We start from the raw sequence: 25,003 nt of genomic DNA, 5'->3' as shown, positions 1-25,003 counted from the left end.
TTAAGCAATCAATGACGTCATCGAAGGTCATGTGACGTGGCATAAAGGTGCACTTTTTGAAGTCGTATAACTCCGGAGTAATAATGGATTGTGTTGAAACTTTGTAGGTATTTACATACTGGCAAGTTCTTAAAAAGTATGAGTGGTGTCAAACGCCTTTATGAGATACCAGGCACAGGTCCTTGATTTTGCTCCTGACATTTCCTTGTATTTGTCTGACTGCAAATATCATGTCTTTGTGTGCCTCAGCCTGGGTCTAAACCCACACTGGGATTCGGGTAGATGGTGCTTACTAGTTGCTCTGTCAATCTATTCAGTACGACCCTTGCCAGTATTATTTCCAGGGATTGAGAGAAGGGAGATGCCCTGGTGGTTGTCGCAGTGGTTGCCGTCACCTTGCGCTGTATAGGTGTAATATTGATGGGTCTTTTAACTCCTGGGGGACTGAGCCCGTTATCCAGATAAGCACTAACAGATGGGCACAGTTTCCTCTTCATGCAATCACCTCCATGTTTGAAAATCTCTGCAGGGATTCCATCTACGCCAGGGGACTTGCCTGATGAAAGTCTGTTTGACTGCCTTGTGAACTCTTTAATACACTATTCAAACTGTGCTAACACACACTTGCTAACACAACACACTTGCTAACACCGATAAAAACAATTTGTATATTTGATATTTAATACAAATGATATTATTTCTTGCCCTCTTTATTCTCTTTATCTAGGGAAGTGTCATCTCTTTTGGTATCGGCCATCACAAAGTTTTAACTCCCCATCGCAACTGGCTTGTATTTTCAAACCCAGTGGACTCTGTTGAGCGTGTTAATCTTGGAATGCGTCTTTCTTGGGATGGTGGTCTCTCCTGGAGTAAACCTTGGATACTCTTTCCACACAAGTCCTGGTTATTCAGACTTAGTTTACTTTGAGACTCGTTTTGGTGGAAAACTTGAGCATAACTTTGCTGTTTTGTTTGAAGGTGGAAGCTTAAACTTTTTTGATCACATTAAGTTTCAAACGTTCAATCTGCAAGCTTTATTAAAAAACATTTATGAACAAAAAGAAAAAGAAGGTAGTTGAAACAAATCATATTTTGAAACACTTCATAGACAAATATAACTATGATTTGTTCAAGACAAAGAAAAGGCATTTGTTTTGAATTATTAATCATTTGAAAATAACCAAGTTGGCAAAATTTTGCATACTGTTGTAGTTTTCTTACTACATCAGCACAACAGAGAAATCACACAAAAGATGATGCTCATCTTAAAGGCAGTGGACACTATTGGTAATTACTCAAAATATTACTAGCATAAAACCTTACTTGGTAACGAGTAATGTGGAGAGGTTGATAGTATAAAACTTTGTGAGAAGCGGCTCCCTCGGAAGTAATGTAGTTTTCGAGAAAGAAGTAATTTTCCATGAATTTGATTTCGAGACCTCAGATTAAGAAGTTGAGGGTAACGAAAGCACACAAGGGTGTTTTTGTTTCTTTCATTATTATCTCGCAACTTCGACGACCGATTGAGGCTCAAATTTTCACAGGTTTGTTATTTTATGCATAGTTGAGATACACCAATTGGAAGGCTAGTCTTGGACAATTACCAATAGTGTCCACTGCCTTAAAGGAACATTACAGAATTGGTAAGAAACAAAAATCGTGAACATCATAGATTTACATAAAACGTCTGAAAATGTCATATTTGATGAGAAAAAAATAGTCTAAGTTCACGTTGGAGTTTATCGCTCAGTGAGCGTTTATTTCATTTTATTTTGGCATCGATGCAATGCAAAATTTGTAATCGTTTTTCACTATTTTATTGTGACCCAGAACTTCTACAGGTTTGTCAGTTTATGTGTATGGTGGATTACATAAAGTGCAACTGTTTTGTAGCAAAAAACCAATTCTGTAATGTTCCTTGACTTTGATAGATGATGGTGTCAGGTACAGAGGCGGATGTTGGCTCATATTTTGCTGTCTCAGAATGCTTGTTAGTTTGCTCATCAATCACTTAATCATGTGTACATACTGTACATTTAAATATGTAAATATAATGAATGCTTTCTATAAAACATTGACAAAATGCATTGAATTTAACATTGCTCAAAAAAGGAGAAAAACTAGAAAAATTCTCAAATGTTTGGATTTTATTGTCTTTACACCTGATTTTACTATTTTGAAGTTCATTGTTTATTTGCTACTGAACTATTCTGTGCATTATTTTGTATTCATAAATACCTCAGACAGTTTCGCTATTCCCTATTGGTGGATGAGCGCGTCACATTGGTGTGTAAAAACCTTTGTTTATACTGGTAAAAATGTGTCAATTCATGGGCGTGACACGCGACCTTGCACCGTGTCTTAAAAGACAGTTTCTTCATTCCTATTGGTCGAGAAACAATGGCTGAAACAGTTGTGCCACATCACGCGATACGCGATAGGCGCCAACGCGCACAGCATTCCCTTTTAAGGAGTTGTTTACCCCGAGGGCGGGGGGGGCTAAACCATTTTCATAGCTGGAGGGGTGTTGTGTTGAAAGAAATCATTTAACAATTATAGTTTTTGCATTTATTTTACTTTTTGGACCAAAAAGTGATGATGTTTTTGACCGAAAAAGTATTTATGAATGGGAATCAAAGTGTGGTTGAATCGGTTTTCAACTAGTGGTTTAATACCGCCGAGTCCTGGTTCTTTATAATTTACCTTGACTTTCGTCTCGGTAAAATTATCAAGAACCAGGCCTCGTTGGATAAAACCACTAGTTGAAAACCTCTTCACCACACATTGATTCCCTTGGCCTCTCCCTTGCCCCGTCTGTTTTCAGACTGAGCCGGTCCCCGGGCTACCAGGAATTTACGCGGTCAAGGCCGTTCGATAAATTCCATGGTCAGCCATTTTTCCTTCCTCGACACCGCGGTGACTTGGATCGAGGGACTATTGAGGGCGCTGTTGTGAGAAACATCGACCGGTACGGTCATTTTCTTCCCACATACACAGTACCGCCCGGAAAGAGGGACGAACTTCAGTACCGGTCAAAATTGAAAAAGACCGCGCTACTGCCACGTACGTACCCTAGCGTCTCCTATCACATCCACGTGATATTAACGCAGTAGCGAATTTTTCTTTCGCGCTATTATCCAATAATATTAATATAATAATATAAAAAAATAATATAATAATAAAAAAAATATAACAAAAACTTCTTTTTTTTTGTGCGGCGACTTACCACAACATATCACGGCGGCTCCGCGCGTGACTATTTACAATGGTAAAGAGCACAGCTAAGGCTCGAGTAGTACCAAGGGTAAACCCATGAAAAGTACATCACACTCAAAGCCAACGACTGCAACTTCATTCAGTCCTCATGCGAAGATTTCCTCAGGATCCTCTACGCGTCAACAATCCCTCTGGACTGTTAGCCCAGGCAGGTGAACAAAAGCGAGTTGGGCTCAGAATTAATTTTTCTCCGCCCAAATCTTCACGTTCCGGGCGCTCTGGTCCCCCGCCGTGGGGCGGACGGACCAGGGACTAGGAGTGAGGAATCCACAGTCCACCTCATTTACGGACCGCTGCTCGGGAATACCAATGACTGATTCAGAGTTTTCCCTGGCCAGTGTAGCTTCAGTCAAGAAGACCAAGCAAGAGCGTTCAGTCCTCCTCTTCTGATGACTCTTCAGCTACACTGAAGGTCAAAAAGAAGAAGAAAGAACAGGATACCATATCCCCGTCAGCCTTTATGAAGGCGTTCGATTCAATCAACGCTTCATTGGCAACGACCCGCCCACAGCGATGGGGGGCGGCACCCACCCCACAGCGGGCTCCCCCACCATCCACCTTCCCGGACCCAGACCCGGGATTGGTTGTGCGGGGGCCTATCAGAGCAGCCCCAGTCGTTACCGAACCTCCACAGTTGGCAGAGGTAATCCATAGTGGGACGGAGGTGCCTGGAACGGAGGGTGCCTCGCACTCCGGGGCGTGAATGGCAACGGAGAGGTTCTCCTACGGCCATCTCGCTGCACCCTTCAACAACCCTTGAGGCATCCAACGGGGAGGAACCTGAGGAGGAGCCCGAAGGGAGAGGAGCTCACATGAGACACGCTCTGAGGAAGCCGAGCCCAAAGAACCGGGCAGTTTTTCTTCTTTGTAACTCAGCTCCGACTGGTGCAATGGGGACATGGTTCGGGTACTCAAGCTACCGACCGATGATACCCCAGGGGACTCATCGGACCGTCGCTCTTTCAAGACAAGAACCGGAGGGGAAGAAACATCAAAAGCACAGCCGCTCTAAAGAAATGGATTCCACATACCAAAAGGTCTAAGAACTACTTCCAGTACCCGCAAAAGGACTGTGAAGATTTCTTCACCGTCCCCACCATACCGTCTACCGCAAAAGACAAACTCCAAAGCGTAGCGGTAAGCCTCAGCTAAGGCGATCTTTGCCGACACGGGAAAGCACCGATTTGAGGAGCAGATGAGGAAAATCGATAAGGCAGCTCGCTTCGGCGCCAAAGCCAACGCTTTCCTTCTACTGCTCTCGGAATACATTGTCTGCGCCTGTGCGGAGGGCGCATCCACCCCAGCGGACATGCTAGCCATAGCTTTTCGCTGTCTCGAGGAAGGCCTTAGGATGTCCTTGGAGCAATTCACCAGAATTTCGCTCCAGACCACTCGTTCCAGAAGGACAAATGTACTTGAGACACTGTACATTCCCTACGAAGGGGCTAAGAAGAAATTAGAGGATATCTCTCTTCTTGGGAACGACCTCTTTGGAGGGCAATTCCAAGAGGTTTTTGAGACAGAGGCAAAATCGACCTCAGAGACGCTTACCTCCACCTACCAATCTCTTCGGGGCACTCCCGATACCTCCGATTCAGATATCGGGGGTGCACCCTGGAGTGCACGGCCCTCCCATTTGGACTCTCACGTCACCAAGGGCGTTCCACAAGAGTCAACGAGCAATCGCAGCCTATCCACGTCGTCGGAATATCATGATCTATATGTACCTGGACGACTGGCTGATTGTCGGCAGATCGGAAGAGGAAACAGCCCAATATCTGCAGACCACCTGCGAGGTGACGAGGGCTGTAGGCTTCATTATAAATGAAGAGAAATCCTGTTTCATACCAACCCAGTCTCCGACCTTCCTAGGAGCGGTCGTCGACCTTCTGAACGGCATGGCCTTTTCCCACAACGGAGCGCATCACAGCTCTATATCAGTGCGTGGACCTGTTTCCTATCATCCACCACGGCCCCAGCACGGGCCTGGTTAAAACTTCTGGGCTTCATGGCCAGTCTGGTAGATCTGGTTCCATGGTGCCGACTTCGAATGCGACCACTCCAGCTACACCTCTTGTCACATTTCAGGCCGAAAAGGGACTATATATCAATCCTCGGTGCCAATCAGCAGCCACATCCTTCCTCATCTGCGATGGTGGCAAAAAGAGGAAAACGTCAACTGCGGCCTTGGGTTCCCACCAAGGGCTCCCCAGGTCACAATCTTAACCGACGCATCCAACAAGGGCTGGGGCACGTCCCTGGGCCCACGGCAGACAGCTGGGGTGTGGGACAAGTTCTTCAAATCCCAACATATCAACATCTTGGAGCTCCAGGCGGTCATCAATGGCCTATGGCACTTTCAAACCGAGGTCAGGAACCGTGCGGTCCTCATCAGGACAGACAACACGACAGTCGTGTCATATATAAACAGACTGGGACTTGAGCCTCTGGCTCATCGAGAACGAGACAACTCTGCATGCAATCCACATTCCGGGAGTGGAAAACACGATAGCGGATGCACTGTCAAGGGGTACAGTGATCCCTACGGAGTGGACCCTGCACAACGGTGTGACCCAACAGATCTTTGCGACAGCGAGTCGACCACACATAGACCTTTTTTGCGATAGAGATAAACGCCAAACTCCCCGGTATCCCAGGGCCTGGGCCACCAACGCCCTAGCCATAGACTGGACATGCATGTTCGCATATGCGTTCCCCTCCGATATCCCTCCTTCAGAGAGTCATAGGGAAAATAGAGCAGGAATCGTGCCGGATTCTCCTTATCGCTCCCTTCTGGCCACGCCAGCCATGGTTCCTAAGACTAGTGAGACTTCTAGTAGGGGACCCTCTGATTCTCCCGGATCGACACGATCTCCTATACCAACCACACTCCCGACTACTACATTCGGCGCCGGGAGACCTCCACCTGGCGTGTTGGCCACTGTCAAACGATCTCTCATGACAGCTGGCCTTCTGAAGAGGCTGCGACCCTTGCAGCAAAGGGGCGTCGCCTCTCCACACGAAAGGTTTACGACAACCGACTTCAACTTTTTAGTCGGTGGTGTGACGACCGCGCTGTGGATCTGACCACTGCATCTTTAGCGATGGTGTCAGATTTTCTAGTTCACCTCTTTAATTCCGAACTGAAGGTGACAACAATTAAGAATTACAGATCGGCCATTGCGGCAGTCCACGAAGGGTTCTCCGATGGCTCCACAATCTCATCGAGCTCCGTGCTAACACAGATACTTCGGGCATGTTTAACGAAAGGCCCCCGACGCAGAGGCTGGTCTCATCCTGGGACTTGGGGCGGGTGCTAGAGAACTTAGCAGCGGTCCACTATGAGCCGGCACACCGGTCTTCACTGTTGCAACTTTCAATCAAGCTGGCCTTCCTCATAGCTGCAGCTTCAGCTAGGAGGGGATGCACTTGCGATCCAACCGGGACACATCCGGTGGGAACCGGGAGGGGTTCGCCTTGTACTCAAGGCTTCATTCCTTACTAAGAACCAGACGGCAGTTTTTACCCCGCCTGATATCTTCATTCCCGAAATTGCCTCTATATCATCTGTCCAATCAGACAGGCTCTGGTGCCCCATACGCTCCCTCAAGTGGTATCTGGAACGTACCAAACCACTTAGAGGGACCTGCGACCGACAATAAAGTCAGCAAACCCCCACTGGCTGTCAGATAAGGATATAGGCAGTCAGGGACCCATACGTGCACACGACGTCCGTGCCGTGTCAACATCCTGGGCGTTTTTCAGGGGGATCTCCTTTGCAGAGATCTCACAAGCAGCTTGCTGGAAGGGCCCATCAACCTTCACCACCTGCTATCTGCGTGATGTGCTCCAGAACGAAGGGGCTTTTGGGAGAGCAGTGCTGTCAGCATCTCAACCCAGAAGGGAGACCCAAGCAAGCGACCCATCCAGGGATCGCCAGGATAGAGCTTGAGGTGACCCCCAAAAATTTCCCCTGATTTTTATAAGCACTTCCTATCAGTTTGTAGTTTTAAGTCTTGGGTACTTTTCGACTATAGTCTGATTTTTCATAAAGGCGCCTCGCCTACCCAACCTCCATGTTACGGTGCTATTCTATGCATAAGTAGTGGCTATTTGGGTAAGTGAATGAAATAGACCCCCCCCCCCCCCCCCCCACAATAGTGTGGGACGAGTCTATGATTGATACCTACCCAAATAGCCTTCCCGCCCTCCTTCCCCACTAACGGCTCGTGTTCAGGGTTACCTGTAAGATGAGAAAAAGAAGGACGTATTTGGCGGAGCTACTGCGTAGCATGCTGGGTGGGCGCGAGAGGGCGCCCTCTGGTTGTCAATTTTTCTAGCGAATTAGCCTGTCGGCTATGAAATATGCATAAGTAGTGGCTATTTGGGCAAGTATCAATCATAGACTCGTCCCACACTATTGTGGGGGGGGGGTATTATAACATCACCTCTTGCGTGTGTCTGTATTCTGGTGGCCTGAAACACAGTCACGTGGGATGAGCTAATACGTAGGCTAGTGATCGCGCGTGTGTGTTCCGGGAACTAGTTCCGACCGGGCACTAGTCTTAAAATAGTGCCTGGTTACAGCGCCCTCTCTTGACTTGATCGTTAACAGCAACTACAAAACTTCCTTTGTTTTCCATATTTCTTATTTCACATTTAAGACCGAGCTGTGTTATAAAACACATATTGACTGGCATAATTCGGGAACTAGTGTACATGTGAGTGACCAAAAGAAGGACCTATTCCCCTCGGCCTTCTGCCTCGGGAAATACGTCACTCTTCTGGTCACTCAAGTCCCTCGGGGGAATAGACGTACACTAGTTACCTCATTGCATGTCAATGTGTGTATATTTTTTAATGATTGACTGAATTAAAAAAACAAGTAATGGTGTTAAGATTGTGCTTTGGCTGTGATTTTCCTATTTATAGCCGGAGTTCTCCTTTTTTCGCAATTCAAATTCTGGGGTCCCCCCCCCCCCCAACGAAAAAAAAAAAATCAAGATGAAACGGGTGTGATTTTTCCATATTTTTTTTTTTTAGATCAAATTCATAAGGAAAAGAAAATGTGATTTCTCTTTTTTTGTACGGAAGCTTATCGTGACAATCCACGTTTTTGAGTTTCGGAAGATTTCTTTCCGAGACAGGTATCTCAAAAAGACGTCACCCAAGTTACAATATTTGGGAAACATCTCTCTGAGACAATTATCTTGGAAAACGAGGATGGTCACTTTAAGCTTCCGTACGCATGTGATTCGTGCTGCACGACGTCAACGTTGTTTTCATCGGCACCCTTTGGTAAGTCAGCAGCCGCGCTTACATACATTGCATTCGTTCATCTTTTCTTTCTTTTTTTAAAGGACGTGAAATAAATCAAATTTTGAAATATGAAGAAAAAAAAAATTTGTCGTCATCCTATGAGTCATGGCTGACCCTTTGTGACCCTGGTTATGATGGAGTTCCACTTCTGCCTATCCAGTGCAGATCGATATGCAGCGTTTATTGATAAGCCTGTGAGTTCTTTGATTTCGTCTACCCAACAAAGTTTGTTGATGGCGACTACCTGCAACACATCCTTGCACAAAGACCTTCTGCAGGTTGTCCCCCTCTCTTCTGGATATGTGACCAAAGTATTGAAGCTTGTTTTTGTTAATTTTTGAGGACAAGGTTGGTCTATCTTCTCCTATCAGATTCCTAACAAAAACATTGGTTTTGTGTTCTTTCCATGATATTCTCAGCATTCTCCTCCAGCACCACATCTCGAAAGCGTTGACCCTGTTCCTGTCTGCTTTTCCCACAGCCCATGTTTCAGTCCCATAGGTGGCTATTGGGAAGACGAGAGTGTTCATGAGTCGAATTTTGGTAGTTCTGGAAATCCCTCTGTCCTTCCAGTTGTCAGTCAATGAGATGGTTGGTGTTCTGGCAATAGCAAGGCACCTTCTAATGTCCTTAGAACTTCCAGCTTCGTTGACAATCAAAGAGCCCAGAAAATTGAAGTTATTAACTACTTCAATATCCTCATCATCGAGAGTTCCTCCGTAAAAACATCGCTTTCGTCTTCTTTACATTGAGAAACAACCCATAATCTTCGCTGGTGTACTTGACTTTATCAATCAGGTTTTAAAGTTCTGCTGCTATTCTTGCTATCAAGGTGGTGTCGTCTGCATATCTTAGATTGGTGAGTTGTCGTCCTCCAACTGAAACCCCTCATGCAAAATCATCAAAGGATTCCAATTGTTAAATAATTCCACTTCAGATTGGGTTTAATGTTTCGATAGAAAGCTCAACATTATCTACTGGATATACTGCTGGGATGGAAGCTTCGTTCATCTGCAAGGCAGAGGGCATTCCACACATAGCTGGTTACAACTGGTATAAGGATGGCTTAAAGCAAACATTGCCAAATGTATCACACAACAACCAGATTATCACTTTTAAACAATTAAGGTTATCAGACAACAGTAGTGTGATCACATGTGAGGCATATGTTCCATCTGGTTTGCGAGCGAATACGTGTCAGTATTTTGATCGATTCAGTAGATCTTCTGCAGATGGGGGAGAAAATACCTGATGCAAAAAACGATGAGGATGAGCAATGAGTAAAAGGTTTAGTGGAATTATTCACCCTCGTGGTAAATGACCAACAAGCGGATCAAAAAGCAATCTGTCCAGAATAATGCTTTGGACCACTGACATATCTTTAAAGCCAGTGGACACTATTGGTAATTTAAAAGACTAGTCTTCACCTCAGAGGGAGCCGTTTCTCACATTGTTTTATACTATCAACCTCTCCCCATTACTCATTACCAAGTGAGGTTTTATGATGATAATTATTTTGAGTAATTACCAATAGTGTCCACTGCCTTAAGGCAGTGGAGATTAATAATAATAGTGTCCACTGCCTTCAAGCAGTGGACACTATTGGTAATTACTCAAAATAATTATAATCATAAAACCTCACTGGTAATGAGTAATGGGGAGAGGTTGATAGTATAAAACAATGTGAGAAACGGGCTCCTCTGAGGTGAAGACTAGTCTTTTAAATTACCAATAGTGTCCACTGGCTTTAAAGATATGTCAGTGGTCCAAAGCATTATTCTGGACAGATTGCTTTTGATCCGCTTGTTGGTCATTTACCACGAGGGTGAATAATTCCACTAAACCTTTTACTCATTGCTCATCCTCATCGTTTTTTGCATCAGGTATTTTCTCCCCCATCTGCAGAAGATCTACTGAATCGATCAAAATACTGACACGTATTCGCTCGCAAACCAGATGGAACATATGCCTCACATGTGATCACACTACTGTTGTCTGATAACCTTAATTGTTTAAAAGTGATAATCTGGTTGTTGTGTGATACATTTGGCAATGTTTGCTTTAAGCCATCCTTATACCAGTTGTAACCAGCTATGTGTGGAATGCCCTCTGCCTTGCAGATGAACGAAGCTTCCATCCCAGCAGTATATCCAGTAGATAATGTTGAGCTTTCTATCGAAACATTAAACCCAATCTGAAGTGGAATTATTTAACAATTGGAATCCTTTGATGATTTTGCATGAGGGGTTTCAGTTGGAGGACGACAACTCACCAATCTAAGATATGCAGACGACACCACCTTGATAGCAAGAATAGCAGCAGAACTTTAAAACCTGATTGATAAAGTCAAGTACACCAGCGAAGATTATGGGTTGTTTCTCAATGTAAAGAAGACGAAAGCGATGTTTTTACGGAGGAACTCTCGATGATGAGGATATTGAAGTAGTTAATAACTTCAATTTTCTGGGCTCTTTGATTGTCAACGAAGCTGGAAGTTCTAAAGGGACATTAGAAGGTGCCTTGCTATTTGCCAGAACACCAACCACCATCTCATTGACTGACAACTGGAAGGACAGAGGGATTTCCAGAACTACCAAAATTCGACTCATGAACACTCTCGTCTTCCCAATAGCCACCTATGGGACTGAAACATGGGCTGTGGGAAAAGCAGACAGGAACAGGGTCAACGCTTTCGAGATGTGGTGCTGGAGGAGAATGCTGAGAATATCATGGAAAGAACACAAAACCAATGTTTTTGTTAGGAATCTGATAGGAGAAGATAGACCAACCTTGTCCTCAAAAATTAACAAAAAGCTTCAATACTTTGGTCACATATCCAGAAGAGAGGGGGACAACCTGCAGAAGGTCTTTGTGCAAGGATGTGTTGCAGGTAGTCGCCATCAACAAACTTTGTTGGGTAGACGAAATCAAAGAACTCACAGGCTTATCAATAAACGCTGCATATCGATCTGCACTGGATAGGCAGAAGTGGAACTCCATCATAACCAGGGTCACAAAGGGTCAGCCATGACTCATAGGATGACGACAAATTTTTTTTTTCTTCATATTTCAAAATTTATTTATTTCACGTCCTTTAAAAAAAGAAAGAAAAGATGAACGAATGCAATGTATGTAAGCGCGGCTGCTGACTTACCAAAGGGTGCCGATGAAAACAACGTTGACGTCGTGCAGCACGAATCACATGCGTACGGAAGCTTAAAGTGACCATCCTCGTTTTCCAAGATAATTGTCTCAGAGAGATGTTTCCAAATATTGTAACTTGGGTGACGTCTTTTTGAGATACCTGTCTCGGAAAGAAATCTTCGAAACTCAAAAACGTGGATTGTCACTAAGCTTCCGTACAAAAAAAGAGAAATCACATTTTCTTTTCCTTATGAATTTGATCTAAAAAAAAAAAATATGGAAAAATCACACCCGTTTCATCTTGATTTTTTTTTTTTCGTTGGGGGGGGGGGGGCCCCAGAATTTGAATTGCGAAAAAAGGAGAACTCCGGCTATAAATAGGAAAATCACAGCCAAAGCACAATCTTAACACCATTACTTGTTTTTTAATTCAGTCAATCATTAAAAAATATACACACATTGACATGCAATGAGGTAACTAGTGTACGTCTATTCCCCCGAGGGACTTGAGTGACCAGAAGAGTGACGTATTTCCCGAGGCAGAAGGCCGAGGGGAATAGGTCCTTCTTTTGGTCACTCACATGTACACTAGTTCCCGAATTATGCCAGTCAATATGTGTTTTATAACACAGCTCGGTCTTAAATGTGAAATAAGAAATATGGAAAACAAAGGAAGTTTTGTAGTTGCTGTTAACGATTCAAGTCAAGAGAGGGCGCTGTAACCAGGCACTATTTTAAGACTAGTGCCCGGTCGGGAACTAGTTCCCGGAAACACACACGCGCGATCACTAGCCTACGTATATTAGCTCATCCCACGTGACTGTGTTTCAGCCAACCAGAATACAGAACACGCAAGAGGTGTGTTATAATACCCCCCCCCCACAATAGTGTGGGACGAGTCTATGATTGATACTTGCCCAAATAGCCACTACTTATGCATATTTCATAGCCGACAGGCTAATTCGCTAGAAAAATTGACAACCAGAGGGCGCCCTCTCGCGCCCACCCAGCATGCTACGCAGTAGCTCCGCCAAATACGTCCTTCTTTTTCTCATCTTACAGGTAACCCTGAACACGAGCCGTTAGTGGGGAAGGAGGGCGGGAAGGCTATTTGGGTAGGTATCAATCATAGACTCGTCCCACACTATTGTGGGGGGGGGGGGGGGAGTCTATTTCATTCACTTACCCAAATAGCCACTACTTATGCATAGAATAGCACCGTAACATGGAGGTTGGGTAGGCGAGGCGCCTTTATGAAAAATCAGACTATAGTCGAAAAGTACCAAGACTTAAACTACAAACTGATAGAAGTGCTTATAAAAATCAGGGGAAATTTTTGGGGGTCACCTCAAGCTCTATCCTGGCGATCCTGGATGGGTCGCTTGCTTGGGTCTCCCTTCGGGTTGAGATGCTGACAGCACTGCTCTCCCAAAAGCCCCTTCGTTCTGGAGCACATCACGCAGATAGCAGGTGGTGAAGGTTGATGGGCCCTTCCAGCAAGCTGCTTGTGAGATCTCTGCAAAGGAGATCCCCCTGAAAAACGCCCAGGATGTTGACACGGCACGGACGTCGTGTGCACGTATGGGTCCCTGACTGCCTATATCCTTATCTGACAGCCAGTGGGGGTTTGCTGACTTTATGTCGGTCGCAGGTCCCTCTAAGTGGTTGGTACGTTCCAGATACCACTTGAGGGAGCGTATGGGGCACCAGAGCCTGTCTGATTGGACAGATGATATAGAGGCAATTTCGGGAATGAAGATATCAGGCGGTGTAAAAACTGCCGTCTGGTTCTTAGTAAGGAATGAAGCCTTGAGTACAAGGCGAACCCCTCCCGGTTCCCACCGGATGTGTCCCGGTTGGATCGCAAGTGCATCCCCTCCTAGCTGAAGCTGCAGCTATGAGGAAGGCCAGCTTGATTGAAAGTTGCAACAGTGAAGACCCGAGGTGCCGGATCATGTGGACCGCTGCTAAGTTCTCTAGCACACGCCCCCAAGTCCCAGGATGAGACCAGCCTCTGCGTCGGGGGCCTTTCGTAAACATGCCCCGAAGTATCTGTGTTAGCCGGAGCTCGATGAGATTGTGGAGCCATCGGAGAACCTTCGTGGACTGCGCAATGGCCGATCTGTAATTCTTAATTGTTGTCACCTTCAGTTCGGAATTAAAGAGCGTTGAACTAGAAATCTGACACCATCGCTAAAGATGCAGTGGTCAGATCCACAGCGCCGGTCGTCACACCACCGACTAAAAAGTTGAAGTCGGTTGTCGTAAACTTTCGTGTGGAGAGGCGACGCCCCTTTGCTGCAAGGGTCGCAGCCTCTTCAGAAAGGCCAGCTGTCATGAGAGATCGTTGAACAGTGGCCAACACGCCAGGTGGAGGTCTCCCGGCGCCGAATGTAGTAGTCGGGAGTGTGGGTATAAGGAGATCGTGTCGATCCGGCGAATCAGAGGGTCCCCTACTAGAAGTCTCACTAGTCTTAGGAACCATGGCTGGCGTGGCCAGAAGGGAGCGATATAAGGAGAATCCGCACGATTCCTGCTCTATTTTCCCTATGACTCTCTGAAGGAGGGATATCGGAGGGAACGCATATGCGAACATGCATGTCCAGTCTATGGCTAGGGCGTTGGTGGCCACAGGCCCTGGGATACCGGGAGTTTGGCGTTTATCTCTATCGCAAAAAGGTCTATGTGTGGTCGACCGCTGTCGCAAAGATCTGTTGGGTCACACCGTTGTGCAGGGTCCACTCCGTAGGATCACTGTACCCCTTGACAGGGCATCCGCTATCGTGTTTTCCACTCCCGGAATGTGGATTGCATGCAGAGTTGTCTCGTTCTCGATGAGCCAGAGGCTCAAGTCCCAGTCTGTTATATATGACACGACTGTCGTGTTGTCTGTCCTGATGAGGGACCGCACGGTTCCTGACCTCGGTTTGAAAGTGCCATAGGCCATTGATGACCGCCTGGAGCTCCAAGATGTTGATATGTTGGGATTTGAAGAACTTGTCCCACACCCCAGCTGTCTGCCGTGGGCCCAGGGACGTGCCCCAGCCTTGTTGGATGCGTCGGTTAAGATTGTGACCTGGGGAGCCCTTGGTGGGAACCCAAGGCCGCAGTTGACGTTTTCCTCTTTTTGCCACCATCGCAGATGAGGAAGGATGTGGCTGCTGATTGGCACGAGGATTGATATATAGTCCCTTTCGGCCTGAAATGTGACAAGAGGGTGTAGCTGGAGTGGTCGCATTCGAAGTCGGCACCATGGAACCAGATCTACCAGACTGGCCATGAAGCCCAGAAGTTTTTAACCAGGCCCGTGCTGGGGCCGTGGTGGATGATAGGAACAGGTCCACGCACTGATAGGCTGTGATGCGCTCGTTGTGGGAAAAGGCCATGCCGTTCAGAAGGTCGACGACCGCTCCTAGGAAGGTCGGAGACTGGGTTGGTATGAAACAGGATTTTCTCTTCATTTATAATGAAGCCTACAGCCCTCGTCACCTCGCAGTGGTCTGCAGATATTGGGCTGTTTCCTCTTCCGTCTGCCGACAATCAGCCCAGTCGTCCAGGTACATATAGATCATGATAGTTCCGACGACGTGGATAGGCTGCGATTGCTCGTTTTGACTCTTGTGAACGCCCTTGGTGACGGTGAGAGTCCAAATGGGAGGGCCGTGCACTCCAGGGTGCACCCCCGATATCTGAATCGGAGGTATCGGGCAGTGCCCCGAAGAGATTGGTATGTGGAGGTAAGCGTCTCTGAGGTCGATTTTGCCTCTGTCTCAAAAACCTCTTGGAATTGCCCTCCAAAGAGGTCGTTCCCAAGAAGAGAGATATCCTCTAATTTCTTCTTAGCCCCTTCGTAGGGAATGTACAGTGTCTCAAGTACATTTGTCCTTCTGGAACGAGTGGTCTGGAGCGAAATTCTGGTGAATTGCTCCAAGGACATCCTAAGGCCTTCCTCGAGACAGCGAAAAGCTATGGCTAGCATGTCCGCTGGGGTGGATGCGCCCTCCGCACAGGCGCAGACAATGTATTCCGAGAGCAGTAGAAGGAAAGCGTTGGCTTTGGCGCCGAAGCGAGCTGCCTTATCGATTTTCCTCATCTGCTCCTCAAATCGGGCTTTCCCGTTGTCGGCAAAGATCGCCTTAGCTGAGGCTTTACCGCTATCGCTTTGGAGTTTGTCTTTTGCGGTAGACGGTATGGTGGGGACGGTGAAGAAATCTTCACAGTCCTTTGCGGGTACTGGAAGTAGTTCTTAGACCTTTTGGTATGTGGAATCCATTTCTTTAGAGCGGCTGTGCTTTTGATGTTTCTTCCCCTCCGGTTCTTGTCTTGAAAGAGCGACGGTCCGATGAGTCCCCTGGGGTATCATCGGTCGGTAGCTTGAGTACCCGAACCATGTCCCATTGCACCAGTCGGAGCTGAGTTTCAAAAGAAGAAAAACTGCCCGGTTCTTTGGGCTCGTCTTCCTCAGAGCGTGTCTCATGTGAGCTCCTCTCCCCTTCGGGCTCCTCCTCAGGTTCCTCCCCGTTGGATGCCTCAAGGGTTGTTGAAGGGTGCAGCGAGATGGCCGTAGGAGAACCTCTCCGTTGCCATTCACGCCCCGGAGTGCGAGGCACCTCCGTTCCAGGCACCTCCGTCCCACTATGGATTACCTCTGCCAACTGTGGAGGTTCGGTAACGACTGGGGCTGCTCTGATAGGCCCCCGCACAACCAATCCCGGGTCTGGGTCCGGGAAGGTGGATGGTGGGGGAGCCCGCTGTGGGGTGGGTGCCGCCCCCATCGCTGTTGGGGCGGTCGTTGCCAATGAAGCGTTGATTGAATCGAACGCCTTCATAAAGGCTGACGGGGATATGGTATCCTGTTCTTTCTTCTTCTTTTTGACCTTCAGTGTAGCTGGAGAGTCATCAGAAGAGGAGGACTGAACGCTCTTGCTTGGTCTTCTTGACTGAAGCTACACTGGCCAGGGAAAACTCTGAATCAGTCATTGGTATTCCCGAGCAGCGGTCCGTAAATGAGGTGGACTGTGATTCCCTCACTCCTAGTCCCTGGTCCGTCCGCCCCACGGGCGGGGGACCAGAGCGCCCGGAACGTGAAGATGGGCCGGAGAAAAAATTAATTCTGAGCCCACTCGCTTTTGTTCACCTGCCTGGGCTAACAGTCCAGAGGATTGTTGACGCGTAGAGGATCCTGAGGAAATCTTCGCCTGAGGACTGAATGAAGTTGCAGTCGTTGGCTTTGAGTGTGATGTACTTTTCATGGGTTTACCCTTGGTACTACTCGAGCCCTTAGCTGTGCTCTTTACCATTGTAAATAGTCACGCGCGGAGCGCCGTGATATGTTGTGGTAAGTCGCGCACAAAAAAAAAGAAGTTTTTGTTATATTTTTTTTATTATTATTATTATTTTTTTATATTATTATTATTAATATTATTTGGATAATCGCGCGAAAGAAAAATTCGCTAATGCGTTAATATCACGTGGATAGTGATAGGAGACGCTAGGGTACGTACGTGCAGTAGCGCGGTCTTTTTCAATTTTGACCGGTACTGAAGTTCGTCCCTCTTTCCGGGCGGTACTGTGTATGTGGGAAGAAAAAGACCGTCCGGTCGATGTTTCTCACAACAGCGCCCTCAATAGTCCCTCGATCCAAGTCACCGCGGTGTCGAGGAAGGAAAATGGCTGACCATGGAATTTATCGAACGGCCTTACCGGCGTAAATTCCTGGTAGCCCGGGGACCGGCTCAGTCTGAAAACAGACGGGGCAAGGGAGAGGCCAAGGGAATCAATGTGTGGTGAAGAGGTTTTCAACTAGTGGTTTTATCCCAACGAGGCCTGGTTCTTGATAATTTTACCGAGACGAAGTCAAGGTAAATTATAAAGAACCAGGCCTCGGCGGTATTAAACCACTAGTTGAAAACCGATTCAACACACTTTGATTCCCATTCATAAATACTTTTTCGGTCAAAAACATCATCACTTTTTGGTCAAAAAGTAAAATAAATGCAAAAACTATAATTGTTAAATGATTTCTTTCAACACAACACCCCTCCAGCTATGAAATGGTTTAGCCCTCCCCGCCCTCGGGTAAACAACTCCTTAAAAGGGAATGCTGTGCGCGTTGCGCCTATCGCGTATCGCGTGATGTGGCACAACTGTTTCAGCCATTGTTCTCGACCAATAGGAATGAAGAAACTGTCTTTTAAGAACAGGTGCAAGGTCGCGTGTCACGCCCATGAATTGACACTTTTTACCAGTTATAAACAAAGGTTTTTACACACCAATGTGACGCGCTCTCCACCAATAGGAATAGCGAAACTGTCTGAGGTATTTATGAATACAAAATAATGCACAGAATAGTCAGTAGCAAATAAACAATGAACTTCAAAATAGTAAAATCAGTGTAAAGACAATAAAAATCCAAACATTTGAGAATTTTTCTAGTTTTTCTCCTTTTTTGAGCAATGTTAAATTCAATGCATTTTGTCAATGTTTTATAGAAAGCATCTCATTATATTTACATATTTAAATGTACAGTATGTACAATGATTAAGTGATTGATGAGCAAACATAACAAGAATTCTGAGAAGCAAAATATGAGCCAACATCCGCCTCTGTACCTGACACCATCATCTATCAAAGTCAAAGGAACATTACAGAATTGGTTTTTGCTAACAAAACAGTTGCACTTTATGTAATCCACCATACACATAAACTGACAAACCTGTAGAAGTTTCTGGGTCACAATAAAATAGTGAAAAAACGATTACAAATTTTGCATTGCATCGATGCCAAAATAAAAATGAATAAAACGCTCACTGAGCGATAAACTCCAAACGTGAACTTAGACTATTTTTTTCTCATCAAATATGACATTTCAGACGTTTTATGTAAATCTATGATGTTCACGATTTTTGTTTCTTACCAATTCTGTAATGTTCCTTTAAAGGCAGTGGACACTATTGGTAATTGTCAAAGACTAGCCTTCCAATTGGTGTATCTCAACATATGCATAAAATAACAAACCTGTGAAAATTTGAGCTCAATCGGTCGTCGAAGTTGCGAGATAATAATGAAAGAAACAAAAACACCCTTGTGTGCTTTCGTTACCTCAACTTCTTAATCTGAGGTCTCGAAATCAAATTCATGGAAAATTACTTCTTTCTCGAAAACTACATTACTTCCGAGGGAGCCGCTTCTCACAAAGTTTTATACTATCAACCTCTCCACATTACTCGTTACCAAGTAAGGTTTTATGCTAGTAATTATTTTGAGTAATTACCAATAGTGTCCACTGCCTTTAAGATGAGCATCATCTTTTGTGTGATTTTCTCTGTTTGTGCTGATGTAGTAATAAAACTACAACAGTATGCAAAATTTTGCCAACTTTGGTTATTTTCAAATGATTAATAATTCAAAACAAATGCCTTTTCTTTTGTCTTGAACAAATCATAGTTATAATTTGTCTATGAAGTGTTTCAAAATATGATTTGTTTCAACTACCTTCTTTTTCTTTTTGTTCATAAATGTTTTTTAATAAAGCTTGCAGATTGAACGTTTGAAACTTAATGTGATCAAAAAAGTTTAAGCTTCCACCTTCAAACAAAACAGCAAAGTTATGCTCAAGTTTTCCACCAAAACGAGTCTCAAAGTAAACTAAGTCTGAATAACCAGACTTGTGTGGAAAGAGTATCCAAGGTTTACTCCAGGAGAGACCACCATCCACAGAAAGACGCATTCCAAGATTAACACGCTCAACAGAGTCCACTGGGTTTGAAAATACAAGCCAGTTGCGATGGGGAGTTAAAACTTTGTGATGGCCGATACCAAAAGAGATGACACTTCCCTAGATAAAGAGAATAAAGAGGGCAAAGAAATAATATCATTTGGTATTAAAATATCAAATATACAAATTGTTTTTATCGGTGTTAGCAAGTGTGTTGTGTTAGCAAGTGTGTTAGCAAGTTTGAATAGTTTATTAAAGAGTTCAAAGGCAGTCAAACAGACTTCATCAGGCAAGTCCCCTGGCGTAGATGGAATCCCTGCAGAGATTTTCAAACATGGAGGTGATTGCATGAAGAGGAAACTTGCCCATCTGTTTAGGCTTATCTGGATAAAGGGCTCAGTCCCCCAGGAGTTAAAAAGACCCATCAATATTACACCTATACAAGCGCAAGGGTGACGGCACCCACTGCGACAACCACCAGGGCATCTCCCTTCTCTCAATCCCTGGAAATATACTGGCAAGGGTCGTACTGAATAGATTGACAGAGCAACTAGTAAGCACCATCTACCCTGAATCCCAGTGTGGGTTTAGACCAGGCTGAGGCACCAAAGACATGATATTTGCAGTCAGACAAATACAAGAGAAATGTCAGGAGCAAAATCAAGACCTGTGCATGGTATCTCATAAAGGCGTTTGACACCACTTCATACTTTTTAAGAACTTGCCAGTATGTAAATACCTACAAAGTTTCAACACAATCCCATTATTACTCCGTGAGTTATACGACTTCAAAAAGTGCACCTTTAATGCCACGTCACATGACCTTCGATGACGTCATTGATTGCTTAATTTATACTCTGTACATATTGTGAGTCGCTTTTATCTGTACTTATTGGCAGTTTTCCCGCCTTTTTATTATTGTTCATTCATATAAATCAAATTCTATTTAAGTTCCTGAATATCTATATAGGGACCGGTTATTTTGTTTTTTTAACCTCTTACTGTGACAGTTTATAAAATTTACTCCTGTGATATTTTGTACTCTTATTTTTTTGTTTATATTCATTTTAATTTTCCGTAACATTCTTAAATATTTACGTAATTTTTATATCGTAATTTTATCATGTGATTTTATGTTTACTTTTAATGTGTTATATTGTTTGCAGGGCCAAAATGGAAACCATTTTTTTTTACACTGATTTGGCTTACCCTGAGTAAATAAAGGAAATAAATAAATAAATAAATAAATAAATAAATAAATAAATAAATAAATAAATAAATAAATAAATAAATAAATAAATAAATAAATAAATAAATAAATAAATAAATAAATAAATAAATAAATAAATAAATAAATAAATTGATAAGAAACTTCACACATATGACACCTGCCTGACAGTCAACATGTGTGTAAATTTTGAATTGATTACACAAGCTTTTCCACACACATCTTCAAAAAAAATTCTGTCTGAAGAGTTTTCAACCTGAGGGCGCCGCTGCGTAATGTGATGTCGTTGAATTTGCACTGCCAACCTTTGCCAGACACTAACATCGTTGAAAGCAACTTCATAACTTTTGCCACTTTTGAATTACAAGGCACTTCCGGTTTTGACCGGAAGTAGATGTCATGTGAGGTCAAGCACACGGAACACAATGAAGACCTAATTTATCCCTACCCAATCCCACAAACAGAAACCTACAGTTTCTGTGGCTGATTTTATACGGATTTTTAAATACTTAAAATAGTGTAGCTTTATGATGACATCACATTGCCTTTCATCACTGAATGTTTTGCTGCAATTGCTCTTAAGGAACCATGCAAAAAGCCGCATAGAACAAATCTTACATTATTTCAATGACTTGCAGTAGGCTGAAAAATACAAATTAAAAAAGTAATAAAAAAAGTTTAACGAAAACAAGAGCTGTTTTACTGCACCGGCTATGAAACAGCTAATGAACAAAAACAAGGTAGTAATGATATGAACATAGCAAACAAGTATACTCACAGCACAGCCACCTGTTGAACTAGGCACCCATGCCCCATTTCTTCGCTTGAACCCTGGTTCAATAAGAGTCATGTCAAGCTGAATAGCTGAAAGTGTCCGACCACCATCAAAACTATAGCAATGAGCCCTTGGATGGAGAGGATTTAGTGTGCGAGAATTCATGTACAGAGTGCCATCTTCAAGCTCTGCAACCTGAAAATGCATTAAAGGCAAGGATTTAAAATTAAAAAAATTGTGGCACAAAACTCATACAAAAGACATAGTTCTTCTTTATATTTGAAAATCAGTTGTTAAAAGTAAATTTAGGAATGTTAAAGTCACCTGGAAGTGGTATTTTTTCAAAATAAAGCTTTTGTCACTAATATATGTGTTTTGATTAGTGGAATGTGAATAAATAGTTAACTAAGGTTTTAAAAAAATCAGTTCTTATGTTATTTACAAATTTAAGAGTAGACCCCGACCCGAGAGGGCGCTGTTTGTGACGTCAATCGAGGCAGACTTTGCCTGTTATGCGTAGAGTAAACACAATTGCAAAGTACATGTACGGACCAAGTCGTGAGTTTGTACGTTTCGACAACAAAAAATTGTTTTTTTCCGGCAATGCCGTCCAGGTGTATTGCTGCTGAATGCAGAAAAACACTTTTTGAAATGTACCAACTCACGACTTAGACGTACATGTACTTTGCACGTGTGTTTACTATACGCATTGCAGGCAAAGTCTGCCTCGATTGACGTCACAAAAGGGGTAGGCGGAGTCAGCCCCCCAAACAACTTTATATATTTTTTAAACATATAAATCGTGACAAACTATTACTAAAAAAATTGTTTTATTGTTCGTAAGCATATACTCTTATGTTTGAAAGAAAACAAATTCTATTTCCAGGTGACTTTAAGGTAGCTCTGCACCTAACCTAAAGAGTTAAGGGGACTGGATGGGACAGTTTGTTTAAATTTGATTGGCTACCAGATAAATATTGAACCTCATACACTGTGTTCATCCTGCTTCCTTTTTATACAAATTTCTACAAAAATTATATTTTAATTTCTATAACTTGAATCGTTGATTCTGATTGGTCAACCCTTAGCAACCAGAGATGCGATACAAATGGCCTATGGCTAAGAGTGTTTATGAACCGGATGCTTTTTGGCTTATTTTCCGTGTCATTTTTAGAGAATGTGGAACTTGGACATCGTTGAATATATATTTTTTTTCAGGAGAAAGGGCACGGCAGCAAAATGATGATGAGAAAAGGGCACGGCAAAAATTGGCGTGAAAGTGGGATTTTTGAAGGGCTTTGCGGTAATTGGTATGGGCATTGACGGCAATTGCCCTCGTTGCTGTTGTGCAAGTATCAGGGCTACCTTTATTACAAGTCTGACATACACATTTAGTGCTGCTTACCTGGACTTCATTAGGGTGAATAGGAAAACCACTAGAATCTTCAGATGAGGATGTTTCAGCTCCAAGGTGCCACGTTGTACCTCCATCGTCACTGTATATCACGTTCGAGAGGTTGGTACAATTGGAGCAAATATTGATAATGCCCTCTACAAACAAATAAAAACAAGAAAACTCGTGTTTAACACAAGTGCCCGACAAGCCAGTCAGTATTTTGACATTTGACACATGTAGAACAGAGTGTTTTTTTTTCCCCACAAATAATCTTAGCCAGTGTTGTGCAATGTTGTGCTGTGGATCTGCCATGTACATGTAGGTAGGAATGACCAATTGATGAAAACATGCATAACCCACCCACTGCCCCCCCCCAAAGGAGACTTAATCATAATCGAAGTGGGTTGGGTAGAAAGCTGGCTGCGACTGTCTGACTGCAGCACATCTTGCAGGTAGCAGGATGTGTATGTGGATGGATTTTTCCAGCATTATCTCTAACGCTACTTTATTTCCGAGAGCTAAGAAAAAGAACAACTTGACACTATGGGTGCTGTAAAAAGAAGGGAATTCTTTGCGTGTACGCTTTGGACATGCAGTGCAAGGTGGGGTGCTTTGTTTTTGTTCAGTGGAGTTGCTTGCAAATACATTTGTAGGTATCGGAGGCAACATATTTTCTGTAATAGAATTTGGTTTCCTGGGAGTGTACATGTCTTGTAGGCCATATGGAAACAAATTTGGAAGCTGAGCTACTTTGGTTGACTTTAATTTGACATACGTGTTTTACTGCTCTTTTGTGGTATATAATGTCCGGTTCCATATGTGATGGGCCTCACTCATTGTTATCAATGTCCATTGATGGCTCATGCAGCGTTTGGTCTTTTTAGCTGATGATATTTGAGTCCAGTGTAGGCCAGGAAATGTTTTTTTCGGCAAATTTGTCTAGCAAACTATTTGGCCTGAACATTTGTTAGTACAAAAAAGATGGCTACTTGCTTGCATGCTCTGTGTTTGGCTCTCCCATTATTGATAAATTTTGCTGTCCACAGCCCTCTATGCAGTGTAAATTTTATACCAGATGAAAGGTTAGTGGTTGCTGACCAGAATGGTTGCTTTCCTGATGGATTTGCTGCTGAGAAAGATGGGTTATGTCGTGTTTTCCCATCAGAATTTCCTCAACTTCTACCAGTCTTCAAAGGCAGTTGCATCATGCAGTCCACACCTGGCCGATTCCATTGTCACGACCATGCCACCCTTTGTCCACTCCTGCATTCAATGGACTACACCAAGCTACATGTACATGTACCTGCCTGTGTGCATCCAATATGGCTGACCATCAAACTATCTATTGGATACCACAGCTCTAGAAGTAAGTTTGGCAAAGCTTCAATTAACTATTATCCAAACTCTACAGCTACATTTAATCTACCCCTTGCAATGTCTGGAGACATTGAAGTCAATCCTGGTCCTGTTAAGGACCCCTGTGGTAATTGTAATCGCCCAGTAAAATCCAACCAAAGATCTCTCCTATGTGAAGATTGCAGCCTGTATTGGCATCAGAAGTGTATTCCTGAGATGAACATTACCCAGTACACCCTGCTCATCTCAAGTACAATTGACTGGTTTTGTCCCAACTGTTTGAGTGCATCACTGCCATTTTCTTCATGCAGTGACACTTCATTCCAAGAAGCTTTTGCCGACTTGCCAAACTCCTCTCATCCATCAGTTGACATCAGAAGACTTCCAAGTGTATCCGATAGCACCCTATCAGCCCCAACCGCATCCCGTAGTCACCTATCTGGGCTGTTATTTAATGCTCGCAGTGTCCGAAACAAGGGTTTGGATCTTGCCACTTCAATCGCCTCTTCGACCCCACCTGACATCCTGGCTCTGACGGAGACTTGGCTCAAGGAACATGATTCAGACGCCATCTTGGGACTCCCTGACGACTACTTGATCTTCCGTAAGGACCGTCCCTCTCGCGGTGGTGGCATCTTGACTGCAGTCAAAGCAAACCTTCATCCTGTCCACCATGCCGAGTTTGACTCCCCCGATCTTGAACTCTTGTGGGTGTCGTTATGCTGCCAGCGAGGTAGATGTCTTCTTGGTACATTATATCGCCCTCCCTGTGCCACTACTTCGTTTTGGGAT

The 25,003-nt window shown here is 44.1% G+C and overlaps 1 protein-coding gene across 2 annotated transcripts in view; it reads right to left on the bottom strand.

Annotated features, from left to right (window-relative positions):
* Positions 1 to 18,987: 18,987 nt before the first annotated feature.
* The window catches only part of LOC117291441 (sialidase-3-like), an 87,021-nt gene continuing 81,005 nt past the window's right edge, over positions 18,988 to 25,003 (bottom strand). For both annotated transcript variants that reach the window (XM_033773124.1, XM_033773125.1), the window contains exons 9-11: positions 22,865 to 23,010; positions 21,463 to 21,654; positions 18,988 to 19,576 (exon numbers count right to left, since the gene is read on the bottom strand). In XM_033773124.1, coding sequence (XP_033629015.1) covers positions 19,226 to 19,576; positions 21,463 to 21,654; positions 22,865 to 23,010 — 689 coding nt within the window. In that variant the 3' untranslated portion in view covers positions 18,988 to 19,225. The remainder of the gene's footprint in view (positions 19,577 to 21,462; positions 21,655 to 22,864; positions 23,011 to 25,003) is intronic.

The sequence above is a fragment of the Asterias rubens genome, chromosome 6 (assembly GCF_902459465.1).
Source record: "Asterias rubens chromosome 6, eAstRub1.3, whole genome shotgun sequence".
In the NCBI taxonomy this organism is placed as follows: domain Eukaryota; kingdom Metazoa; phylum Echinodermata; class Asteroidea; order Forcipulatida; family Asteriidae; genus Asterias; species Asterias rubens.
Note: the sequence above shows the minus strand (reverse complement) of the source record. Positions and strands in the feature narration are given on the sequence as shown.